General features: G+C 37.9%; 1 protein-coding gene across 1 annotated transcript; it reads right to left on the bottom strand.

Annotated features, from left to right (window-relative positions):
- Positions 1-530: 530 nt before the first annotated feature.
- On the bottom strand, positions 531-22,674 carry LOC104279110 (synaptic vesicle glycoprotein 2C; the record flags this gene model as incomplete). The annotated part of the gene is made up of 9 exons (XM_009876291.1): positions 531-714; positions 10,274-10,433; positions 11,337-11,540; positions 12,732-12,865; positions 15,636-15,800; positions 16,338-16,426; positions 17,335-17,445; positions 22,296-22,385; positions 22,541-22,674. Coding segments are annotated over 9 exons (1,271 nt in total), but the record flags the coding sequence as incomplete, so codon positions are not given.
- Positions 22,675-25,063: the final 2,389 nt, after the last annotated feature.

Genomic DNA, 25,063 nt, shown 5'->3' with positions numbered 1-25,063 from the left:
AGAGGCATTGCCACAAGTTTTTATGACCATAAGCACAGCTGCAGAAGGTCAGTATTCTCAGTCCTGGTGTGGTCTGTAGAGTTCCCTGATCAATGCTGCATGCATTGATACATTAGCATTCTCTGCACCAATACTGCTAATTGACTTGCATGTCTGTACCGTTAAAAAAGCTCAAAATGCCATGGCCATATTTAGCATGTATTTTTGAATAATATGACTGCTTGCATTTTAAATATCTAATTGTCAGGATGGTTTTTACCTTCCTAGACATGTCCCCAAAAGTGTTTTAAGAGGTAGCTTTGCACTTCGAAGTGGTTTTGAATAGCAATGTATGCAAGCAAACAGAAGTGAAATTTAAAACTTTCATACAGAGGTTGCTAAATCTCTGCCACTCCAAAGTATCTTTTGAGTTTGATTTCTGACATCTGAGCACTCTACTAAGCGCTGAGAATCTGAAGCCTTTGCACCGTCAGTCAGGAGAGTTGACATTTGTACGAAGAAGGAAATAAATAGTAAATGGCTTTTTCCAGTTACATCAACACCTGGGTTCTTGTGTCAGGAAGGCGAAGTCCTACCAGACCTCCACATACTAGAACAGTAGAAGCAAGAAGAATAGGGATTGCTTTGGTGATGCCAACAAGGGAACCGAATATTAAGTTTCCAAGTACAGCGGCTGCTTTGCATAGTGCATTCAAAAAGCCAAAGCCTGTTGCCCTAGAAGAGAAAACAGAAGAAGGTTAAAAAATCGGTGAGAGAGTAAAGCCTTTGAGACAGATCCTCAGTGGGAATAAATCAGTATAGCCTCTATATCTTAAACAGAATTTATGCCAAAAAGGGTTCTGTGCTTGTCTTTATAATACAAAATCAATGCTCAGCTGCTACATCATTTTATTGATGCCTCAGGAACCAAAATGAAATGGGTAAGTTTGCACCTCTACAGCTCATGGGTTTGAGTCTGGCGGGGTTTTGGGAAGCAGGACTAGAGCTGAGTGCGATGACTCTTGTGAAACTTCAAGAGCCCGCCTCACCCCCAGGTAAGAGTTGGACCCGACCCTGGCCAGGGCCAGACCAATCAGCGTCTCTGCCATCAAGGTATTTAAGAGGTGACCCCAGTCGTTCTCTGTCTCTTTCAGTTTTGTTTGGTCTCAATCTGTCCTGTCTTTGTGTTGGGGAGTTTTTCTGATGGAGGAGGGGGAAGCGAGAGGAGAACAAAGAAACATGGTTCTGAGAAGAAAGAGAGAGAGAAGGGTCCCAGAGGAGAAGGAGAGGGAGATGGAGAAGGCTGCCAGAGAAGAACCTCTCCCTGGAGCCCTGTGGTGGCTGAGATGGCAGAAAGATGATTGCTTGCCAGTTGAGTGATCAACTGTGGTGAGGACGTCCAGGGTGTGTTGGTACTTGCAGAGTCCTGTGTGAGAGGGAAGAGTGACCGAGCATTAGCAGAGGACATGCTCAAAGTGACCCATGGCCCTGATGGACTCATAAGGAGGAAGAGGATTGCCTCCTGTGAGGTGGACACCACGCAGCAGGAAGGAGAGACTGTGAGGAGCCCTCTTTCTCAAGGAGGAGCTGCCATAGAAGATGAGTAATGGTCAGATGGATTGCTCTCCACACCCCCTGTCTCCCCTTGCACCGATGGGGAGGAGGAGGTAGCTGGGAAGATGGGAGGGGTGGGGGGTATTGTGTTTAAGATGGGGTTGTATTTATTGATGTATTCCTCTCATTATCCTACTTCGTAAATGGTGGTGGGAAATTAAATCTATGTTTTCTCCCCATGTCTCTCTGGTTTTTTTACTTGTCATCTTAAATGGTAGATTATTACCTTACCTTCCCCATCCTTAATCTCAATCCTTAAACCTTTTTGGTTGAGTTTTGTCCCTCCATATCTCTATGAGGATGGGGGTAGGGGGAAGAGTGAACGAGTGTTCTCGTGGTTCTCTGTTCTGGGCCTGGGCAGTTGGCGTGAACCACGACAACAACAGAACAAAAGACTCGCATATGGAAACTCATTAGCACTTAAAATGCTGGATTCGGAAACAGAAGGCATAAAGTAACTCTCAAAAGAAAGTTTCTTGGTGATTTGGGAAAGAAGTCATCAGAATAAAAGGATGATCATCTTGGATTTCTCCTAGACAACATACATGGTCAGCCAGTGCTTTTTCAAAAGTCTAATGATATCTCCAATAATAATGAATGTTGTCTCTTAGAGAGAAGGAGAATAAAGCATAAAAAACCTCTTCTTGGTGCAGAAGAGATACCTGAGAAACTCTGGGGGAAAGAAAAAGGAAATAGATTGCCAACAGAAAGTACAACACAGGCTCTCAGAGGGGCTTCTGCATTGCGGTGGTGTGATTTTAGTAGTCTGAATTGAGTATTTTGGATATGTTTAGATGTGTTATGCAAATTGCCACCATTTTAATAAACTGTGTTTGGACATGACTGTATGATTCATAGTTGTGGGAGAAACCTTGTCTCCTACCAGAAATACCGTAACAAAGTATCTATACAATAGTCAATTTCTAACTTTTCTGCAACCTCTTAGAAGCAAAAAAGAGAAGGACTATGCAGATCTTACACTATGTTCACTAGGATAAAATAGTAAGAATCAGGAGGATAGGTAGTCTTCTTTTCAGAACAAAATGTTTCTTGTTAACTGCAGCCACTAGAAGGAAAATAAAACACAGTCCAAACAGCGGGGATGAACAGAAATACTAATAGTCTGAGTGACTAAAAAGACACCTAGTTATTGCACTGAGGTACAGTGATGGAAAGGGAGAAGTTGCATGTTCAAAGGTAGTCTGAATCCCTAGAAAGTTAATTCTGAGAAACTTCTACTGGATCTCATAAAGAGCAGCCCAGAGAATCAACTTGAAGAAGGCTGGATTGCAGCTGAGAGCAAAAGTATGAACTCTCAGTGTTCGTCACAAAGCAATTTCTGATTTCAAAAATCACAAACCAGTGAAGGGAGAGGAGCTCTTCTGACTCAAGCAACTGGTGGACACGGCCAGAGTCCAGTGTGTCACTAGCTCATCTCATCTGTTATTCTGCAAAAACAGATCTCAATAGTGTCGATCAGGGAGGCCCTTCGGCATTCTACATCCAAGTCTTAGACTGGGGGAGTAGTAAAAGCTCCTATCTAGTATAGTTGACTACTATATAGGGGGTTTCAGCATTGTCCATGCCCTGACTGTGTCTGACATGCAGTGCATCAGAATTACACCCGTCCTGATATATTCAAAGACCCTGCACCAAAAGAATGATCAAGGTGGGTCTAGATCTTCTGGTATATTTCTAAATCACTCTAGTTTGCTCTAAGAAGCAGAACTCTAGTTAACCCACAGAGTTAACTCCAGAATCTGAACAAGATTCAGAAATGTACTAATTTGGAGTAATGGTACTTTCACTATCATGTTCTTGAAACAGCTTATCGGATGTTTGCAGAACAGAAATAAGACATGGGACACACTAATTAATACACCTTCAAAATGATTTGAGTTTTTTTCCCATTAATGTTTGGAGACCAAAGTCTAAAATGCTATGGAAGTAAAACTGGAAGAGTTGATACTTACTCTCCCTGTGTCATCTCTGTGTATTATATGCCTTTTCTGACTCCAGAACAAGATACAAGATACAAGATACTCTTTTGCTGGGTAATTATAGTAATAATATATTTATTATTAGTTTGGTGATGTATTTCTTGCAATCTACAGCAGTGTTTCTTTAAAATACTTGAGATTTAGCAAAGTAATCATTATTTTGTCTGAAGTAATCATAATTCTTCTTTGTGTAAAACATGTCCAGATTTTGCCCAATAGTTGGTATCAGCAATATTTAGGAGAGCAGAAAGGAAAGTAGAAACTATCCAGAAAAGCTCTCAAAAAACAAGCAGAAGGGACTCAGATATACCCCTACGTGGTCAAGGCCCTTACTTGCTTGTTTGTTCCACAGATGCTGTTTTCTTACACCGAGTAGTCATAACAGGGGTCTGAATATAATTTTCTGAGCAATTTGGACCATTTCTTTTCATATGTTAGGCTCTGCAGATAGCACATTCAGGGCTGACACTGTGCTTTAGATCTGTTATGGGTTATATACCTAAGATTACCTCATTAAGGTTTAAAGTAATTTTGTAATACAGTCTCTCTTATATCTGAGAAAAGTCAAGGTAACTTACGGGCACTGAAAAAACAGTTCTGCTTTGTAAAACAGACATTCAAATTTTCCAGTTTTAAGGGTTCATTATTAGTCTAATACCATTAATGTTATTTAATTATAATAAAAGAAGAGCAAGACAAAGTAAGCTCGTTTTTATTGAACTTGGCTGTCCTAATGATACAAAATTAACAACCCAGCAGAAGCTCACTCTTTTAATCTTTAAGCAGTTTTCAGGCATGTCTTTTTGCCTAAAGTATGCACATCATTGGCAAGAACAGTAAGATTTTTACAAGCTTAACTAAAATGTTATTGCAACCTGTACTTGAAAAACACTGTCACTGTTAAACCTTCTGCTCTCGTGTCCTTCAACTTTAATATTGTGTTTGAATGTGAATTTGTTGTGTACTAACAGTCACAACAAAATCATTAAGCAAACTGTTGACCTATAGGGATAACAAACAAAGATGATTTTTTTGTGTTTGTGATTCAAATCAGCTAAAATCTGTATTAATTAATGCCTTTACAATGAATTCTACTGCATCCCGGGGAGTAAAAATAACCAGGCAATAAATATGCTGCAATTCACATACATACACAAACACAGCCCTCTTTTGCAGCACTTAGTACAGTCTCTGCTACAGTGTTTCAGTAAGGTGTGAGCATACAGAAAGTCTGCAAATGATCAAAGATATATAATGTGTCATCTCAGCATCAGGAATGAAGTAAGAAAAAATCCATAGTATAAGGCCATTGCTATATAACAATTTCCACTGTGTTGATCAGTTACTAAGCAAAACACTGGCACAAAAATGTCTTTTTGACTCTTTGAGTAATCCATACTACTGGTCAATGGAGTTTGGTAGCAAGAATCCCTTGTCCAGCTAGAGAATGTCATTAAATCCTTCAAGCACATGAGTAAGATAATGCCTTAAGAAAAAAAGTTACAGATTTTACTACTGATAGGAGAAAAATATGGAAATCTTATAGAAGTGTCAGGTCTGAGAGAAAGATTTGTGTTAGGGAAAAGGAATTTGCCCCAACATATTTTACTTCTGTTGCTGGGAAAGCTATGACAAAGAAAATCACTTAGCTTCCTTTCACCCAAGCCCCACACAACAATGGCAAGGGTTCAAACAGTTAAAAATAGAGGGATTATCCAAGCCTTTAGATTAAAAGAGCTTGTCTCCCGGCTGCTACATATGCTCCTTCTTAGAAGGTGCTTATATTCCTGCACAAAATTCTGCAGGCCCACTTATTCATTGCTGATAGTCAGAGCACCTAAAAACTTCATGGTCCTGCAGTGGAGTTCTACGGATCCTATAGCACAGATAAATGATAACTGTCTTGCCAAAGCTAGTGCCAGGCCTAGCCAGGAAGTCACAAAAAACTCTGAATATCACTTTTATGGGTGTTGCTAATAAGCAAAGGCTGTTAAAACAGTTTCTGAGCGTTCTATGGACATATTTCTAACTTCCATACATTTAAAAATCTTTTTAAAAAATGAGTACAACAATACATATATCCTGGCCAACTATAGTTCTCAGCGGGCAGCTAAAACGGTGGAATTTGCCTTCCTACCTTCAACTACTGACTAAGGCATTGCATAGGTTCAGCATGTTATGACTGGAAAATATTAACACGAAATTTAAGCAAAATGTCGTTGAACTGCACCCATAGGATGGCAGTAGAAAATAGCTGTCAGGAAGTCTATTGTATGTCAATGACTGCTGTTCTGACTCTTAAGAATAGGCAGCTTCTCACAACAACACAAATTTGCACCTAAGATACCCTGTGAATAATAATTACTACTCTGGCGGTAGATTCTCAGGGCTCAAAGAGAAGAGAAAAAGACAATGATTTGAAGATAGGTCACTTATTTCTTAATCATGATCAAACCCTTATGAATTTATTACAGAGGTACTAAAAAAAGGCAAAACAAGATGGCTTCATTATAAAGCACACCTTGAATTCTAAACATTCTTGGCCAAGATTCAAACCCCAATGTCTGGCAGCTGTAGCAAAACTGATGAATTATTGGTTATCTCATGCAATCTGATCTTGATTTACTCTGTTGAACACAACCTATTTCTATTCCACTGTTTATGTTTGGGTTATTTGTTCTATCCACTCCTTGACAAAAGTCTTGGCTTATAAAATTGGTCCTTCCCAAGTTACTTCACAGGAAGATATTCGTAATTTATATGAAAGTAAAAACTGCATCTTAAACTCATAAAAATCACCTAAATGTTACTTCGTCAGAGAATTTTAACTCTCTTCCATTCATATTTATATTACAGGCAGAGCTAGGAAACTGCACTGTTATTGCAAGCCCCTTGGGCACACACATTACAACACAGGCCATAATTACCTCATCACACAATATTTTTTTTCCACATCGCTCTGCCGACGCACAGAACAAAGAGAGCTTGAGGGTAAAATATAAAGGTAGTGAAGAAAATTTGGTTTCCCCCATCTGCTGCAGAAGTTGGAAGGTACACTGTGAATAACGTTGGGGACTGCAAGATGAGAAACCAGTCTCATGGTTAAGGTAGTTGAGTGCACTCAGGAGAAAAGATACCATTTCTGCCACAGCGTTTGTTTAAAATGTGAGCAAGTCACTTAAAGCTAACTAAATGGTCATTAATTATGCATTTCACATTGTCTGGGGGATCAGCTCAGCACCTTCAGGTTTGTGTTGCAGAAGGGCTGAGCACTTACAGCTGCAGTGGAAGTTACATTTTCAGCCCATTCTCTCTTCTAAAATGTTCAGTGACTGGCATTGTTGGTACCACACATGCCAGTCTACAGTTTTCCTCTCCTGCACAACAGGACAGGACAACACTGAAGTCTTTTTTAGTAATATCTTTTTCATCTGTGCTTCAACTTCTACAACACCTTCTTTTAGATGAGTGTTTGGAAAATATGTAAAGTTTATGAAAGAGTAGGAAAATACTCTAGGAGCACTCAAAACTGTGTGCAAGGCATTTAATAACTCTCCTTCAAAGCAGAGTTTTCAAGGCTACGGAATAGTTTAGTTTGGCCCTCCAGAGGTTCACAACTGACCAAAGACTTTTCAGAACTTTCTTACTAGTCAAGTATAGCACAGGCCATTAGGCAAATAAGGCATAATACAAGAGAAAAGATGAGACAGAAGATGAATTAATGCAAGTTCTTTACATTATGGAGCTGAGTTAATTTGTTTGCTTATTGGAAATCAGGTAGTTTATAGCTAGTCATCATGAGTATCCTTTAAAATTTGCATATTGAGAAGTAAAAGAATAATAACAATATCAAATGATTCTTCATTGCCACCATGACTGTCATGTGGAAGACATGCCTACCTATGACTAGCATTAAAAAGATATCTTCACCTTTTAACACAACTTTGTTGTGTGCTTGAGAACCATTTGAAATTTATACAGCCTTTAACATCTCTTATTTTAGCAGCTGTGCAAACCAGCTGAGATTTTGTAAAGAACATGCAGGAAAAAGCTGTGCCAAAGTGGCATAAAGTTTGAAAGTACTCATCAAGAATATAGGAAAAAATACTTAATTACTTAATTAGGTCCTACTTAATTATTGCAAATTCAGGCATTGGTAAATTAAAATGATAAGTGTGAATGTATACAGAATCAGAAACTATTAAGATTCTGAAGCAACCTTGACTCTGCCCTGCAGGCAGCTGATGAAGAGGAAACCGAAATGTGTGCCACATATCATTTACACTGCACATTTCCAAATTGCTCACCACACCCTTACCTGGCAAAAAGCCAGTACGATCCCTAAACAGCCTAGAGTACAATTTATGAAACACCTTTTGTATTACACTGAGCAACACTGGCAAAGTCCCAGCAGTTTGGCAAGTGGCTGGTCTCCACTAGAAGTTGTGCAGGAGGAGAACGAGGGGCTGCCTGACCTGGTTCCTTGTGCCTGGTAGGGTGAACTGGCCTCTCCTCACACACCATGCTTCCAGCTCAACCTCCAGCTGCACTTTGCTGCTGGTTTGTGGTAATTTCACTGATTGGGAGCAAGAAAAAAGTATTTATCAGAATAGTAAAATAGTGACAGACTGAGCAAAATGTGTGCCTAGGTTGCCTTTTGAGGGGAAACTGGAAGCAAGTAAGTTTCAGGACCAGATTCACTCTGGACGCAGCTTTGTGGTGAAAGAGGGCATCGTCTTAAGTATGAATGCAAAAAGAGATCGGGCAATTTCATGTACCATATATGTCTGGAAAGGCTATTCAGCACTACAACTTCGTGCAGAAGCTACAAACTCCCAGTAAACTGTGACAAATCATGTGAGGCTATGGAGACAGAGGAGTCTTAGAAGGAAAGACAGGACCATCAGAGATGGACACAGGTGGCTGTTAAACTCTAGTTGAACTGGATTAAAAGAAATCAGAAAAAAATCTAGGAAGCAAGTTATCTGAGTCTCTGCAGTTATGAACTTTCAAATAGTTCTATGAAACGTGAAGATTTGCCTCCATCTAAAAAATCATGTCCAGGAAGTGACTTCTAGAATTGGTCATTTCCTTATAACCTAGCTGGCAAAAACTGGCACTGCTGGCTACATCAGTTCTGGAATTTTGGAAGAAAATTCTCATCTACAGTATATATCAGCAATATTTTTCCTGGCACAAGTAGATTTGGACCATCACCCTTTTTATATCGGTAATACAAAGTGACGTGTTTCCTATCTGAGTTGTTGCAAAAATCCCCAACAACTTAGCTGAAAGTAAATGTCTGAAGTGGAATTCCAGACTGTTATTATTGCACACATAAGCCTTTTAGAAAAGAAAAATGGGAAGAAATTTGCTAGGAGAAACTATTAAAACTGCTATAAGCTACAAATACAGGTAGAATAGATATCAGTTATATTCTTTTTACGATTTCCAGTATTGCTGATTATTTTTGCTTCCATCAACATCAATAGCTTTTCCAATTATTTTTCTTTATGTAATTTGAAGAAAATATTTGTGGCAGAAATATGAAAAAGATAGTTATTTCTAAAGGAAAATTATTAAAATTATATCACAGAGTTTGGATGATGGAATAATTCTTGCCAGAAGAGAAATTTCCCGAGGTGTAATAAAACCGCTAGTGCTTAATATTAAAGCTTAGTGATTTGGATTCATAAGTAACCTAGTGTGGTTATCTGATACAACCACAACAGTGAACATCAATTTTTTTGTGTGTGAAGAAGCATGTATTTTTGAACACCAATTAAAATAAAACAGAGGAGCCTCTGAAAGTATTTTTCACCATGTTTGAAACTTCGCCTGAATGGCATAATGAATAGCATTTTGACAGAAGGGACACTTTAGCAGGAATTCCGACAATCTAGGCAAAATCTATTTAAGGAGGGGAGGAGTGAGAAATATCCCAGTCTATTCAAGAAAATGCAGCTTTTACATTTTTACAGACATAAAACAGTGCATGACTTGACTGTTCTACCTTTAGTCCATTAATTGATGTAAGATCAGCATTAAAAACTACCCAGTATGTGAAAAAAAGCCACCATGCCATCTAGAAGCAAGAGTCCTGAAGAGTCAGGAGCACCCACTCAATGCTGACGATGCACACTACGTACTACGCACACTTCTAGTGACCCTACATACAAATTCACAGCAGACTAACAGCTCATAATTGTTCGTGTCCACGATGTCGTTCAGAAGATGCTGTTTGTCTGCAGACAGTGATTTTTACTGTCACTCCCCATCATTTCACAGCCAGTAAACAAATGCAGCTATAGCGGTGTTTTGACCTACTACTTCCTTCGCAGCCAGCTGCACTAGGGGAAATCCAGAAATACTCAATCACTGTTTTCAGAAATACTACTCATTCATTAGCTGTGTTATTAATGAGTGTAGCAGTTAGACCTTTTTTCATACAGAACTACATTTGTGGTATTTTCCTGATTAGGTGATATTTGATGCAAAATACATACGAAATAGCTCAAAAAATCTTATTTTTCCCCTTGCTGTTCATAAGACAAACTATTTGTTCAGCCCACTCAAAACATCACTAGCTCTGTAAAGCCCATACATAACCATTTCTATTTACCATTTCTGCTGGTACATAGAGATAGTGTCAGTGACGTTAGGGGAGTATCTGCACGTACCTTCTGTCTGTCGGATACAGCTCCACAGTAATGACATCTAGAGAGTTCCATGCTGAGATGGTAAGGCCATTGTAGAGGCACAGCATACCTATCATCATGGATTCACTGGTCCCAAACCACAGGAAAAAACAGCTGATGCCAGAGAGAACCATGGAACCACCTAGGCAAAAGACAGGCAAAACAAGCTGGTGAAGTGGAGCTGTATTTAAAGAGTGATCTTTGTTTTTTCAAATGTTTCTATGCAAAGGGTGTAGGCAAATAACTGACCCATATATTGGAGTTAAAAACTAGCAGTCTCCTTGGCTGTTAAAACCAGTTAGGTAGACAAAAATTGTCAGGGGCTTGTAGAAAAAAACCCCATGTAACTCCTCAAATGTCACGATATATCATCAAAGTATTAAGCTGGAACCCTCTTTGAGCTCCCACAGCAAGCTGCCTGGGGAAAAATACCCCCATTCTTCCTTGTTCATCATCTTCTGCAATTACATGTAACTCATTCATATGCTATAGCAATAAAAACGCTGAGTGGGAATTGCATTTGTATAGAGACCTTCTCCTAGAAAATGAATACAATGAACTACTGCATAGCTATTTAAGTAAATTGAAAACAAATTTATCATTGGAGATAATCCACAGGAGGTATCTTTCAACCATGTTACTTTGCAAGATATATAACAAGCAAGGGACTGCTGACTCTTCCAGGGGGCTGCTTCCCTAGCTGAGTGTCACCTGTCCACATCTTCCTTTCCCTTCAGATGGAGCAAAGACAGTGGTTGGCACTCTCTAGAATCTCATTCTAAACACCTAGATAATGGTCTTGTAATATTAGCGTTGAAGACAATTGAAGATAATGTGGCACAGCAAAACTCGTTACAGAAAACTTTGTTCCTAGAGTTTCTAAAATGGTGGCTTTTTAAAACAGCACTTATAATGCCTCATAAATGAATTACCTGCAGAAGGAATGTTTGCATCTCTCCGAATAAAATTTTTTAGAGAACGTGCTACTTTATCATGAGAGCTTTAGGTTTTGATATTGTTCCCTGTTATAAAGTGAAGCCCCTACCTAGCATCGTTAATCGTCCAATTCTATCCATCAGAAGAGCCGACACAATATTCCCTGGTAAAACTGCCAAAGTTCCCAGGAAATTAACAAAGTAAATCCAGTAGGCACTGTAGTCGTCATCAAAAGAAATCTGGCATCCTGTCCTGATGTGGAAAAATGTGCAATTTATCAATTCGCTGTCAACAAATTTATATTGCTCAAGATCTGTGGAAAGAAGAAAAAGAAACATTTCAGTTAACAGCCAACTCCATGTGCAGCTTTTGATCAAAAACATTTCAAGTTTAGGCAACTTTAATGACAATTTGGAGCCTTAACTGCTTTGTAAAATGGGACTAGTTATTGCTATTAATTTTGATACCTTTTTATCTTAGTAGAAAAATATGCAAAGCTCTTGAAAAAGAGCAAACAAGGCCTGGAATTAGGCAAGCTATATTACTTTCAATTTTGCTTGGACTGTATTTAGTTAAGGCCTTTCAGCACCAGCTGGTCTTGCATAAAAACCACTGAGTATCTGCCACTTTCCATCACTTGGTCTTGCTTGGTATCAGACCTATTTCCACACCAGACAGGCTTTCGTATGAAACTGCTTATTCTGCTCAGCTTAGTTTGACTTTCTTTACAGTGAAATATTCCAACACAATTCTGATTAAACTAATTTTGATTTCTGAGAAGGCCTTGTGGTATTCAGTTCATGCCATTCTCCTTTCGATACCACTTCAGAGCTATCTACTTATACTTCCGCTTTCTTTTTGTTCCTCCTGCCAGACTTATAACCCTGAGTCAAGAATATCTTCATCCCATGAAAAGAAAGCTGAGTGTTGCTTTCTCTGAAACCTAACTTTATTCTACTATGATTTCTGGAGTTAAAGGAAAGCAGTAAGAAGTGCGCCATTTTTCCAACAAGCTTAGTTGGCCATGTTCTAATTTCAGTTATGTTTTATTAAACTGAAAAAAGAAAAAGAGTCCTCTATTTAAACGTATGAAAATAAGAGTAGGTAGTGTGAATCATGAACTTGGATTCCTATGCTACAGTAAGCAAAATGAAAAAAGCATTTCACTAGTTCCAGCTAGCATAAATAAGAATACACCAGTTAAACCAAACAACAAAACAGTAAATATATTTTCTCCTATCTAGACTAAATCTCTTTACAGATGACTAAAATCAGAGTTGTTTATTCTCTGAGTCAATGTTAGGCCTGTGGCATCTCTAGTGTAGATGTGATCCTTTCACTTTTCTGTTATAACATTATGAACACCTGTAGCTTTTTTATATTTTTTTTATTCCCTACAAGAGGTCTTCTTGTATGCCTTATTACAAAACCAGAAATTACAAACATAAGATGAGAACAAGCAGGTGAAAAATGAACATTCGTTTTGTTTTTTTCCTCATAATACCTGTATTGTAGAAGGTAGTATTCACAAAAGTACAGTTCCTGAAGTAGGTATTCAATGAAGTAATGTCTTCAAACACACAATTCTTAAAAAGCGAATCTTCAAAGGTTACTGATTTAAACTTCATCATAATAAACCTGCTCAATACAAACAATTTCTGTCAGTCAACATTTATAACTTAGAAAGAGCAACAGGTCAAGCTGATATACCTATGCAGGTGCGAAAATTTTCAACCCTTGCAACAAAGATTCCTACATTCTGGAGATGTAGCCAACGATTAGCAGATTGTAGAATACTGTCATTCAGAAGAAGTGCATCAATAAGCAAAATAGCTCTACATAGCTACTGGCCATGACTGGTAATACAATTTCTTTGATAATATTTCTGTTATTAAGTCTCCTTAATTATCAACCAAAACAAATATAATTACATTCATGGAATACCCTTGAAAAATTAGTTTTATTTTACAGTTGGAAACTGGGAGATCATGCTCCAGAAACTCAGACTCTCGGAATAAGCAAGCACCTGCTACTGCCATCAAGCTGGAAAGAAAGAATTTTTTTAAGAACTTCTGTTTCTCCAGATGAACACATCAGACAGTGTGTCAGGCAAAAATGCAAAATGTACTGATCCAAATGTTTAAAAAACATTTTGCAAAACAGTTTAACATGAGCACAATTACATTGCCAGTTATACAGCTAGATATCTGACTGGAAGTATGTGTTTGCTACTCCTGTGCCTGCGAATGAAATTGCAGTTACAGTGTACGTAAACCAGGTATAAACAAATTGTCAATAGCTTTTATTATTCCTGAACATCGTCCTTCCTACAAGTCCCAGTTAACTCCTAAGTCTTGGGTCATGAATGTCAATCAAGTCATTCATAGAAAAAAGTCAGTGATGAAGTATACTACTAGCAGTAACTTTCTACCTCAATGTTACTAGACTAAAACAATGCTATAAGCATTTTTAAATATAATTCTACCAAATAACATCATTAAACTACCAAAAAAGAAGCTGTAGAAATACATCACTATTTTTGTGGTGTCTTTTATTTCACATGAAGTTAGAGAAAAGGCTAAAATCAAAAAAGGACAGTTTTGCTGACAGAGCTCACCCAAAGTGGCAACAGTTTTAAAAGAAGTTCTTTAATTCCTATACGGCGGTAAGAACTGCTAAAATGGCAAAGCCTTCTGAACATAGACCTGGCTTTGCTCTAGTTAAACCTTGTGTGAATAGATAAGTATTCTTCATATTACAGAACTAATAGTAGGAATAGGAACACACAAAATATGCTATCTACAAAATACTAGGAATTAAATTCTCTCATCAATAAAATTGTTGGAAGCACACCTTTATGAGAAAGAAGAGTAAAGGCTAATTGTGCTTATCACAGGAGAAGACTTACTAGCTAAGAAATTCTCTTTGTGTATTGATCAGAATAGTGGTGGGTTTAGCCCATTAGTTTTACTTACTATATCATTTCTCATTTGTGACAGACTGATTAAAATCAGGCTAGCATTCAGTGTCAACTCATCATGATTTTTCATATAGCACTTTTCATTTTAAAATGTAGCCTAATTCTAGAAGAGAATACAGAAAATTTAGCAATTATTCAGTTGGTACTGAAATGACAGATTATGTGTCCTACACTCTTCCGGTGTACTTTTTCCCTCTGGCCAGGAAACATGTTGTGACTACATTGGTGTTGTGATGATTTGAATTAAAACCCAGTAGAAATGTAAAAGTCAAGTATCGATGGATCTTCTAGTTGAGAAAGAACATGAAGGAAAGACTGAGAGTCAGCATAAGTGGAGTATTGAAATGTTTGTGGGGGAGGAATATCAAATGAGTTCATACTTCTGCAGAAAATGATTTGTGAATCTCAGATAACTGTTGGAGGCCTATTAACTTTGCACATTTGAAAGAGTAAAGTAGTAGTTTAGATTAATGTTCAGTTCATAAATGTTCAGTTCCAACTGCTAAGACCTCAGTTGACAGAGTGCTCTCAGTTCCCAATAGTGTATGAGTCCTTGGTATTAAGAGACCATCTACCTCCTGGAAAGAAGTGGAACTTTAAACCTACGGCCCATTTAAAAATTAGATAACTGCCTTTTTTTTTGTCTACAATGCATAATTCTTAAATTATGTCAAAATTCAAGTTCTTATAAAAATAGTTCTAGAAGGCCTGTACCACCAAAATCATTAATATTATACAATTAGATATAGATTTTCCTACAGAAATAAAAATTTCTTAGCATTATGACCATTCACATGGTTGTTGTATATATTTCTTAAGAGAAACCAGCTGTGTTTAATTTTCCCTTAAGTTATCTAGGTATCTCTACAGCCTAGATAGAGCCTTAATATGTTTAGATTCAGTTAAAAAACATAAAAGGCGTTGCCTGCGTGTTTTTTCCCATTTCAGAGCTGTTCATATTTTTTACCCATTTACAGTAATGCTTAGCTTTTATTTTTCTATGATAAGATTCTAACATTTCAAGGTTCAGCCTTTTTACAGAAGTGTCTTCCATCGATACAAAAAAAAAAAAAAGGCAGCGAAGATGAAAGTATGTCCTTCTCCAGACCCCTCCACTGTGCCATATGTTTTGGGTCTGAAAACCTTTGAATCCCACTGTGTTAGGAAGTATTGTCAACTGAGGCTTTTTGGTCTGTTTTTCAAGATGAAAAGGAAGCCAGGTTTGCATGGGGGATCCTCACACAGGAACCCCCAGGGCATGTGCAGTTATGCTTCTCTGTAAGCTCCACGAGACATAAGAAATCAGCAGAAATCAAATCCTCTTGAAACATAACAAAACAATCTATCATTAGCTAATGGAGAAAAATACTAGATTATTAGGACATGCTTTAAAACATGCCAAGTAAGGATATTAGAAAGCCTCTAAACCTGTCATTGATGTATTCTCCATTGCTGTGAATCTGATTTTCCAGTGTGAAGTTGAAGACGAAATTTGAAACCTCCTCGTTGCGGAAATGTTTCACTCGGGACGCATACTCGTCTGACTGCAGATGTTTAATGACATCAGGAAACCAGACAGATAAACCGTAGTAGCTGTGAAAAACAGAAGCAGCTCAGTTGCCAATCTCACTTGCTTGGAAACCCATGTGAGGTGAGGACAAGCCAGTTATGTGATGAAGCACTTGCTTCATCATAATAAAATCCTCCATAAAGTAAAAATACTGAAAGAAGCTGACACCAGAATATGCCAGTTTTCTGAAGCAGATATTCTTGATGAAGCAAGCTTGCAACCAAGACCAGACTAAACAATAAACATAACATTTTCTGGAAATATATTGAATAAAACTTTCCTAAATAAAAAGGATAATCACAATGTCAGAGCACTGGAACAGGCTGCCCAGAGAGGTTGTGGAGTCTCCTTTACTGGAGACATTTAAACCCCGCCTGGATGTGTTCCTGTGTGACCTACTGTAGGTGATCCTGCTCTGGCAGTGGGGCTGGACTAGATGATCTTTTGAGGTCCCTTCCAACCCCGAACATTCTGTGATTCTGTGACATAAATTTGCATACAGATGATTATTCCATCTGTAAAGTCTATCAAAAATGCTTTAAGATCTCAACCACTCTTACCCAAAAGACAGGGTGAACCATACAGCTGTAAGTTTGATTGTATTATCCTTCACCGGGTAGTTGAAGCATCTCATAAATGTCAACCAAATCTGTAAATCATTACAAAATATATTTATATTAAATAATATTTTGAACAATTTTATTAAATGATAGAAGCTTTTTGATTTTGATTTGCCTGTTTCATCACAGCATAAGAGAGAGCAGGTACGCTGTACACCTCATACAAATTTTTTTCGTAAGGAAAATACAGTTTTTCCAGGCAAAGCAATTTTGTGACTCACCTTGGTCTACAATGCTTCATGACAGCTCTGGAGAGCTTTAAAATGACAGATTTTTAACAGCTGTGAAAGCTGTGCTTGACCATTTTTTAAAAAAATTGATAAGACTTTTCTCAATTTTCATTACAAAGTTGAAACATACTGCATAATTTTGATTTTGCAAAGAAAGTAAGAAAGGACATGGAGACAGTCCCAGTGACCTTGTATTAAGCTCTCTGCAATAGCCCTAACATAGTTTTCCAGTAAAATACATATTAACATGCCTAAAAATACATGTAGATACAATGCCTTATAAAGGTTTTATGGACATTCATTTAAACAATTTATTCATGACTCCAACATTTTTAAGTGATGTGGTCACCTCAAGTTTCGCCTGATAATTTTTCATCTTATCATGTGTCACTTCCCTCCATAGATACATTGACACACGTTCCCAGTAGATATTATATTGTGGTCCTTGGGAATATGGCTATGTAAGAATTAGCCATCGCTTGTGTGAAGACCAATGCAGCATTTTCATCCTCAGAAGTTGGGACCAGCCTCTGAGATTCAGCTATGCCCCTTCTGGGTCAGGAAACCAGAAACTTACAGTGGTTCCTGAATCTCACAATTGCATTGCAGCGACCACCAGTTTGACCTCAATTAACCCATCCCAGTTCTGAAGGCTAATTAAAAAGAAGAAAGGTAATTACAGAACAAACAGAGATGTTGTTACTTACACCATATAGCTCTGTGCGAATTCTAACAAAACATCTTCTGTACCAAGTGCCTGTATCACTCTCAATCTCTATGAGTTCATCAATCTGCTTTGGCGTTTTGATTCTGTTAACCTAGAAATAAAAAAAAGAGCAAATATTTGCATTCTCTTTAATAATTAACTGCCTTTCAAGGCATAGTGGAAGGTTTTAATAAATCCTATAAACTGAAAAATAGTAGGTATTAGACCTATGTATAAGCTACAAATGCTTTGGAAATATGAAGGAATAGTAGCACACTATAATGCCAAAAATTCATTATGGTTGCAACTGTATTGGAAAGCCCTGCTTCCAAAGCATGCAGGAAACCTGTTTCCTCTGACTAAAACAAGCCATTACTGTCTGGTTGTATTGGGTCAGACTCAGGTGGAGTTAATCTTCCCACAGCAGCTCTCTGGTGTTGTGCTTTTTGGAGTGGTATCTAGAAGGGTGCTGATAGCCCGGCAGTGTTTTGGCTACTGCTGAGCAGTGCTCACACAGCACCGAGGCTGTGGTTTTCCAACGTTCCCCCAACAGTAGGCTTGGGGTGGGAAACATCTTGGGAGGGGAAACAGCCAGGCCAGCTGACCCAAACTGATCAAATGGGTATTCCATACCATAAGGCGTCAGCTCAGATATAAAAGTGAGAAGGAAGAGGGAAGCGGGAGGGGCGTTCGCTATTTGTGTTTGTCCCCTGGAGCAACCACGACACATACTGGAGCCCTGCTTCCAGGGAAAGCGGCCCGACATTGCCCACTGATGGGAAGTAGAGAATAATCTTTGTTTGGCTTGGCTTCCGTGCGCGGTCTTTGCTTTTGCTATATCAAACTGCTTTTTATCTTAACCCAAGGGCCTCTCGTTTTATCTTCCCTCTCCCCTGCCCATCTGAAAAAAAAGGGGAGTGATTGAGCGGCTTTGGTGAGTTCCTGGCCTCCAATCAAGGCCAAACCACCACAGTGGTTCTTCTAAAGTGTTGCTGTGCATATCCCTAACGCCACAAAGGATAAAACATTATTTAAACCTTCAGTTAACCATGTCCATATTTTGCTATCAAGTGCTTTCTGACTTGCGATCACAACATTGTTCAAGGTCTATTAATTAAAGATACAGTAATGAAGGCAGAACTATTTGAAAAGTCAAGAGTTGATAGTTGAATAACATTTTCCTTTGTTCTTATTTCCTGTAGTGTTACATGTTCTCTTTGCCTTTAGAATTCTCTTTGTCGTTCGGATGCTGACTTTAACTATCCTTTTTAACGAAGAGAGAAAAAGTTAGGTGAAATGATTTGGAACCATATATGTTACTGCCATTATGAGCAATCATCTACTTAATCTAAAGTGAAATGAGATAAACAGATATCAGGTCAAAACACAGAATTACCAGTGACAGAGAATGTGATGTTGCCTACAATGCTAATTTTCACTTGCACTCTCCTGTGTAGCAGAACAAGACTGTGTTATATAGTCTTTCCAGACACAGGACCTGATGAGCTTATACCCATGTATGGTTTTTGTTTTGGCTTCCGCTCTGGTCCTAGGTTCATAGTGGTATCAGAAAAGATAATGTACTCATCCACTGTTTATTTAAAACAAGACAAACAGAGAATGGAGAGAAAATAAAATAGTGAAAAGGGCTGATAGATAAGGAGGGAGAGAGCAAGAGACTGAGCTTTCAATGTTAGACTGCAGTTTCTGAAGGTAATAATAGCTTCTGCTTCTTCTCAACAGAATGAGAATACCACCACCCACAGATGTGTGATACTGGATTACAGGACATGAGGGAATAGCAGTATTGATGGTAAAGCTCTAGTTTTCCACCCACTGCTTTTACAGATGTACGCTACTTAAGATGCCCCAGCAGCCTCATCTCATTAACAAGAACGAAAGCCCACTAAGCCATTTTAGCTATACCCACCATCGTTTCTGAAATCCTGCAGCTCCCTGTCTTGCCAAACCATGACACTATCAAAAGCTGGTACCTTTTTGGTTCCTCTTCCAATAGAAATAATCCTGGCTGCATTGTTCCATTGATTTTAAGCTTTTCTTAAACTGCTTTTATGAAATGTGTTATAACAAAGCCTGAATTGAGCCCTCCAAGGTCGTTTAAGACCTCGTACATACAGACATTCTCACATGCCACACCTCCAGGCCCAAAAGGCATGCTTTTTGTGTAAAGCAGTACCACTCTGGTAGGCTCAGGGGAAGCCTTTTCACTGTCCTGGCCACCTGACTCGTTTGGAGCTGTGAAGGTTGGGGGAAACGTATATATATCCTAGGACCACTGCATGTGACTGGGGATTAAAAAACCCCTGGTCTTGATGGTTCTTTAACATAAGAAAAGTCCTATTGACTCAGGACAATGGTCCATCTGGACCATGCAAATTCTGCTGTCAGTATATGAAGAATGAAAGAAAAAACAATAAAGAATACCTATTTTAATGAAAATGGGGCTTCTATGGCTAGAAATACGTAATGTTTTAAATTTTACAAAATCAAGATACGACACAAAGTAGAATATTTGCAGAAACAAAGATTAATTAATACGTGCCAATGAATTAGTGGAGAGAATTTTTGTTTTAAGAGTACAATGGGGTTTTTTTACTTAGACATTTAAACCAACAGATCTAATGAAGGTATATTTTAGGAACCCAAAAGCTAGACAATACTATCAACTTACTACCATCTTGTTAGTGTCAATGTCTCAGGAGAGATTTTCAAAAGCATTAAGAGCCACTGCCTCTGTAGTCGGTAGCTAGGGCACATACATTCTGGCATTTCTAACTCTGAACCAACTGTTCATCAGTTGATGTCCTCTCTGTTCTAAAGGTTTGGAGACAAAATCTTCAATAATATGAGCAACAAGGATAAAAACAACTTGTGAAAAAAGCTCTTGGAAAAGATTACATCAATATAATAAGGAGAACATACACAGGAAAAGCACACTAAAATTGTATCAGTAATGGTGAAAAAGTTCTTTAAGTTAGAAAACGTATTTTCAAAGTGTATGTGATGTAACTAGTGACATGGAGGGAAATAGTACAGCATAACCCATGGAGTGGTACTGAGTGAAGCAATGGGATTTAGAAGAGGTATGTGAACAAATTACTGAGACAAAATTTCACAATATCCATGACTAACTTATAAAAAAGGGAGAGACTAAAGGTATGTCCCAAACAAATTATTTGTAAGTTCTTTGTCTTCTGGGTATTACAAGATGAAGGGCTTATAGTGTCCAGTGAGGAGACAATGATGCATTTTCTAAGTGTATTAATGCAAGCTAGAATTAGGAACTTCTGTACATGTGTAACGTTGACATACAGTACAGTATTTCTAATCCTTCAACTCCTCCTTGATATCCGGCCTTGAGTTTTCCCAATGTTCCTGGCAGCAATGGGCAAAAATGCCAAGAAACTGGTGTTTTTTTCCTTATTCATGCCTGGCCAATTAAGAAAATAGCTCTAAATAAAAAGCTGAGTTCAACAAGGTTCGGTGTCACATTTAACAACCATAGAGAGATAGATTTGTTAGATCACAAGAACTGGAAACAACAAGCATGTACTTTGTTTTCTTCACCACAGCTGCTTTAGGACGTGACTACAATTATGTCAAACTGATATGAGACTGTGGCTGATCCTTCCTCCCACCTTTTGTCCCAGCACATTTCTTCCTCCTGCCTAAACTAACACCGCAGGGAGACAGGGTCTGTGCTATGGCTGACTGTGCAATCAGTCAATGAATACCAACACTGACAGAAGGAAAACAAAGGGTGACCAGGGACAGGCATACTCTGTCTGAAAGCAGCTCAGATCAGCAAGAGCCAATTGTGAAATTGCACCCTAATTGTATGGTGTTAGGCAAATCCCTTTACTTGTAAACGAATTCAGGAAATAAAATATTACTTAATATGGGATTAGAGGTAGGTCGTTGGTGAATCAGTAAATGCAGATTAAACATGATAGAAGTGCTAACCATCTTTCTTTCAGGCTAAACATAGGAGTTCTTGAGCTTCTTCATGGAAAAAATTAAATGGAGGCAATGGAAACTACATCCAAGGCAATAAACTGCAAGTCTCAATGGAACATAGTTATATGGTCAGATGGTCATTCCTGGAGACTGCCTGCAAATGCAGAACCTTTAAGAGGCTTTCTTAATTAAGTTGTATGTGCATTAAAGTAAGAAGAAAGCTTCTGGAAGAGGAAAAACATCCCCCACACAGCTTCTGCAGAGTGCTGGCACTCCTACAGCACAGCGCAAGCTGGAAATGCAGACTGGATTTCAAAGCAAGAAAATATCGTCTGCTGTTTTGTGAGGAAGATAAAGTTGTTGTGTATGTTCTTCATAAATAAGGAAAATGTCATTACAAAGTCCCACATCTGAATTTTCAGTTTCTCCCCCAAAGAGCAAACAACTCATCAATATTTTGAATGTGGCCTTATCATTAGTCCTGCAAGTTAACAGGAGGTAGCTGAGCTTGCAAGGTATTTTGAGAAAATTAAATATCTTAAAATTACTATTTCACAGAAATGAAAATTAATTTTCTTAAATCATTATTTTAGTTTATAAAAATGAAAAAAAATTCAAAAGCCTTAAAGAATCAGCAGCCAACTAATTTAGACTTCTATCTGACTACTGTCATTATTAAGGGTGAAATAAACATAATTAATAAATCACAGATGGAGTCTACTAAGTATCTTGGTACACTAGAGGAAATCATCACACTGTGGGTTCATGCACTCAAGAATATGCTGGCCAGAGGCTGGTGTCTTAATATCTGCTGTATATATAACAATTTCAGCAGGGATATTGTTCTTATATGTAGGTATCTGGAGTGCAAATGATTGGCTTTATCATGAAGATTATTAATATTGATTGCATAAGCTTTGCAGACCTTGGCAGTCAGCAAGCTCGCTGATGTGCTAAGCAATTAGCTTTAAAAGCTATACTCACTGTGAAGACTTTCTCAGGCTGACCACGAGCTCGCATGTTTGTGTCATGAATCTGCTTAAGTATCATCCAAGCTTCATCATGTTTTCCAACCTAAATTTTGATCAAAACAATTAAACAAAATATACATAGAGATTAAGATATTCACTACAGTCACTGAACAATCTTACTGCCTGTTATATAGAGTTCATGACGTAAATACAGAAATAATTTTGACTGGAATCTAAAAACTGTTTGGAAAGTTTTACCTCCAGCAAGAACCGTGGACTTTCTGGCATAAAGGTGAGGGCTACCACAGAAGAGACACAGGGCAGTGCACAGACGATTACAAATACTCGCCAGCTGTGGAACTGGTAGGCAGAACCCATGCTGAAACTCCATCCTGTGAAAGCAGAGATTCACAAAATGTAGAGAAGTCAGGAGCACTGTACATGGGAGTCTGCAACTTCTTGGAAACGCAAAATGATACCTGTGTTTAAATAAAGCCTGATTTCCACCAACATTTATGATTTCACAAATAATCCTACACTATGGATTTCAGCCTCTGGCACATGACTAGTCCCAGTAGAAAAATGGCCATACTGTGCAGGGTGGGAGACTTACACAGGGATGAAGAAGCCTCTTTCAGGACTTAGCAAATTCTGCAGGAAGGTAATTATGTGAACTGAACAGGCACACCATCACCACACATATCAATATATATACCAAAAAATAGCTTTCAAAGAACACTGGAAGAAGGAAGAATTAAAAATCTACACTCTGATTATATATTTCATGGAATTTTGCAGCATTATTTTTTCTTTAACTTTTTCTCCAAAGAGGTAATTTCAATAGTCTTGTAAGAATAATGCATTTACAGTGCTTAACTTCTGATTCCATCTTGTTCCAGAGCACTATTCCACTCCTTAAATTCCATTCAGAGTAAACTGACACTCGTCCCCCTTGTCCCATAACTAGATGTACAGCAAAAAATACTCGTGTTTAAACTTCTGTCTGAGTAACCTTAACACTGAAGTAGAGAGAGAATTTATGATTATATAGAGATCAAGAAAAGAAGAACAACAGGAAAACAATTCTCCTAATTGAAAAACCGATCTTGAGATACACCTGAGTGTCGATTGATAATATGCCGTAGAAGCCATTGTTAAAATATGCCAAGAAGAACACAAAAAGAAATACAGCAAAACCTATATGTGAAACTGCAGGGCTGGTAATTCAACTTCTAAATAAAAATTAGTTTGGTATGTTATGACTGGACTACTGAAATGCTAGAATTGTAAGAAACCTAAGGATTTCTCTTACGAAAGAGAAAAATACAATTTGGATAATCACCTGGTCTGGCTGCAATATGGCAGAAATTTTCAAGTAAGATTTTCAAGGATAACTTATTAAACTATGAGTAGAAAACAAAAATAGCGAGAAAGGACAGAAAATGCTACTGGAAGAAAATGGAATCCTGGCTAATGAAAGAGCTGACACCAGATTAATCTGATATATTTCTTTGCTAACTGATTTTTCTAGACAAAAGACATGGCTAATTAAATCTGTCTGGATGTCAGTAAACAACTGATACAACATGGTATCATGCAGCCTATTAAATAGCTCTTCAAAGCAGGTAATTACCTATTAAATGTATAACGTATTTTGGAATTTAAAGATCTCATGCTGTGGATCATAAATACAGTCTTGAAAACAAATCCATCCTCATATTGAAGTACTTACATGTTACCATGTGAAAAATACAGTCAACGCATGACTTATTTTTGCCCTTTATCAACAGCTCAGTGAAAGATTTTGATCTGCAGACTGCGGAACATGTTCTTTCTGGTCTCCTACAGACTTTCTGCGTTTCTGAAATGATACCAGCCTGCTCTAGTGCCTTGTTTAGCCCTGTCATCTTTACTCCAGGAAATGAGAGGTAAAATCAGTGACAGTTGTGGTGATGATCTTGGAATGCTATGTCCCTTTTTTTTATAAGGCTCCAGATAAAAATACCTTCACACTCTAAAATTCTCTCCAGTAAAAACAGTCTGTCTAAATTTTGTGTTAAATTTTATACCAAAACAGTACTTGCTATCAAAATTTATGGTTAAAAAAATGCAAACATAAAAAGGATGTGAAAGTGTACTAAAATGTACCTTTTACCAATTTTTTGGAAAATACCAACTTTTGGTTTTATGGGATTCCTAATCTTAAACAATATGGGCATACTTTATGTCTACACATCTTTACATCCCATACTAAATTGGTAAAGGAAGAAAAAAAGGGAAAGGTTTACAGTGAGTTAACGAGGCAATTAAAAAACATGGCTGTGTTTTAGGTGTTTTGTATGCATTTTATAATAATAATTAGAATCATATTCTAATTATGTATTTCAAACCATAATATAAAATCACCTGAGACAGAACTTGCAAACTTATTTCCTTTCAAGTTAATTTTTGGTCAGAGCAGTGAGCTGGGCAGCCATGCAGCTGCTAGTGCTGCAGGGAAGGCTGCACAGGACAGGGGTTTCCATCATTCAGAACAGTGCAGTCAAGGTACTGGCTCTTGTTGTTATTAGAAATTGTATGAGAAATACACAAAGACACTGTTATATTTAGACAATCTGCCTTTTACCACTCTGGTTTATGTTTTATGAGACTGAGTTGCACAAAGGTCACTTCTGCAGTAAATGAAATCAACCTGGCTTTATACCTGTTATAAAACAACAGCAACATCTTGTGCTCTGTTGCCAGTCCTGTTAAACAACGGTGATAATTTATTTTAAGGTG

This window comes from Apaloderma vittatum, unplaced genomic scaffold, assembly GCF_000703405.1.
Source record: "Apaloderma vittatum isolate BGI_N311 unplaced genomic scaffold, ASM70340v1 scaffold5629, whole genome shotgun sequence".
Classification (NCBI taxonomy): domain Eukaryota; kingdom Metazoa; phylum Chordata; class Aves; order Trogoniformes; family Trogonidae; genus Apaloderma; species Apaloderma vittatum.
The sequence above is the reverse complement of the archived record's forward strand: the minus strand, read 5'-3'. Positions and strand labels throughout refer to the sequence as shown.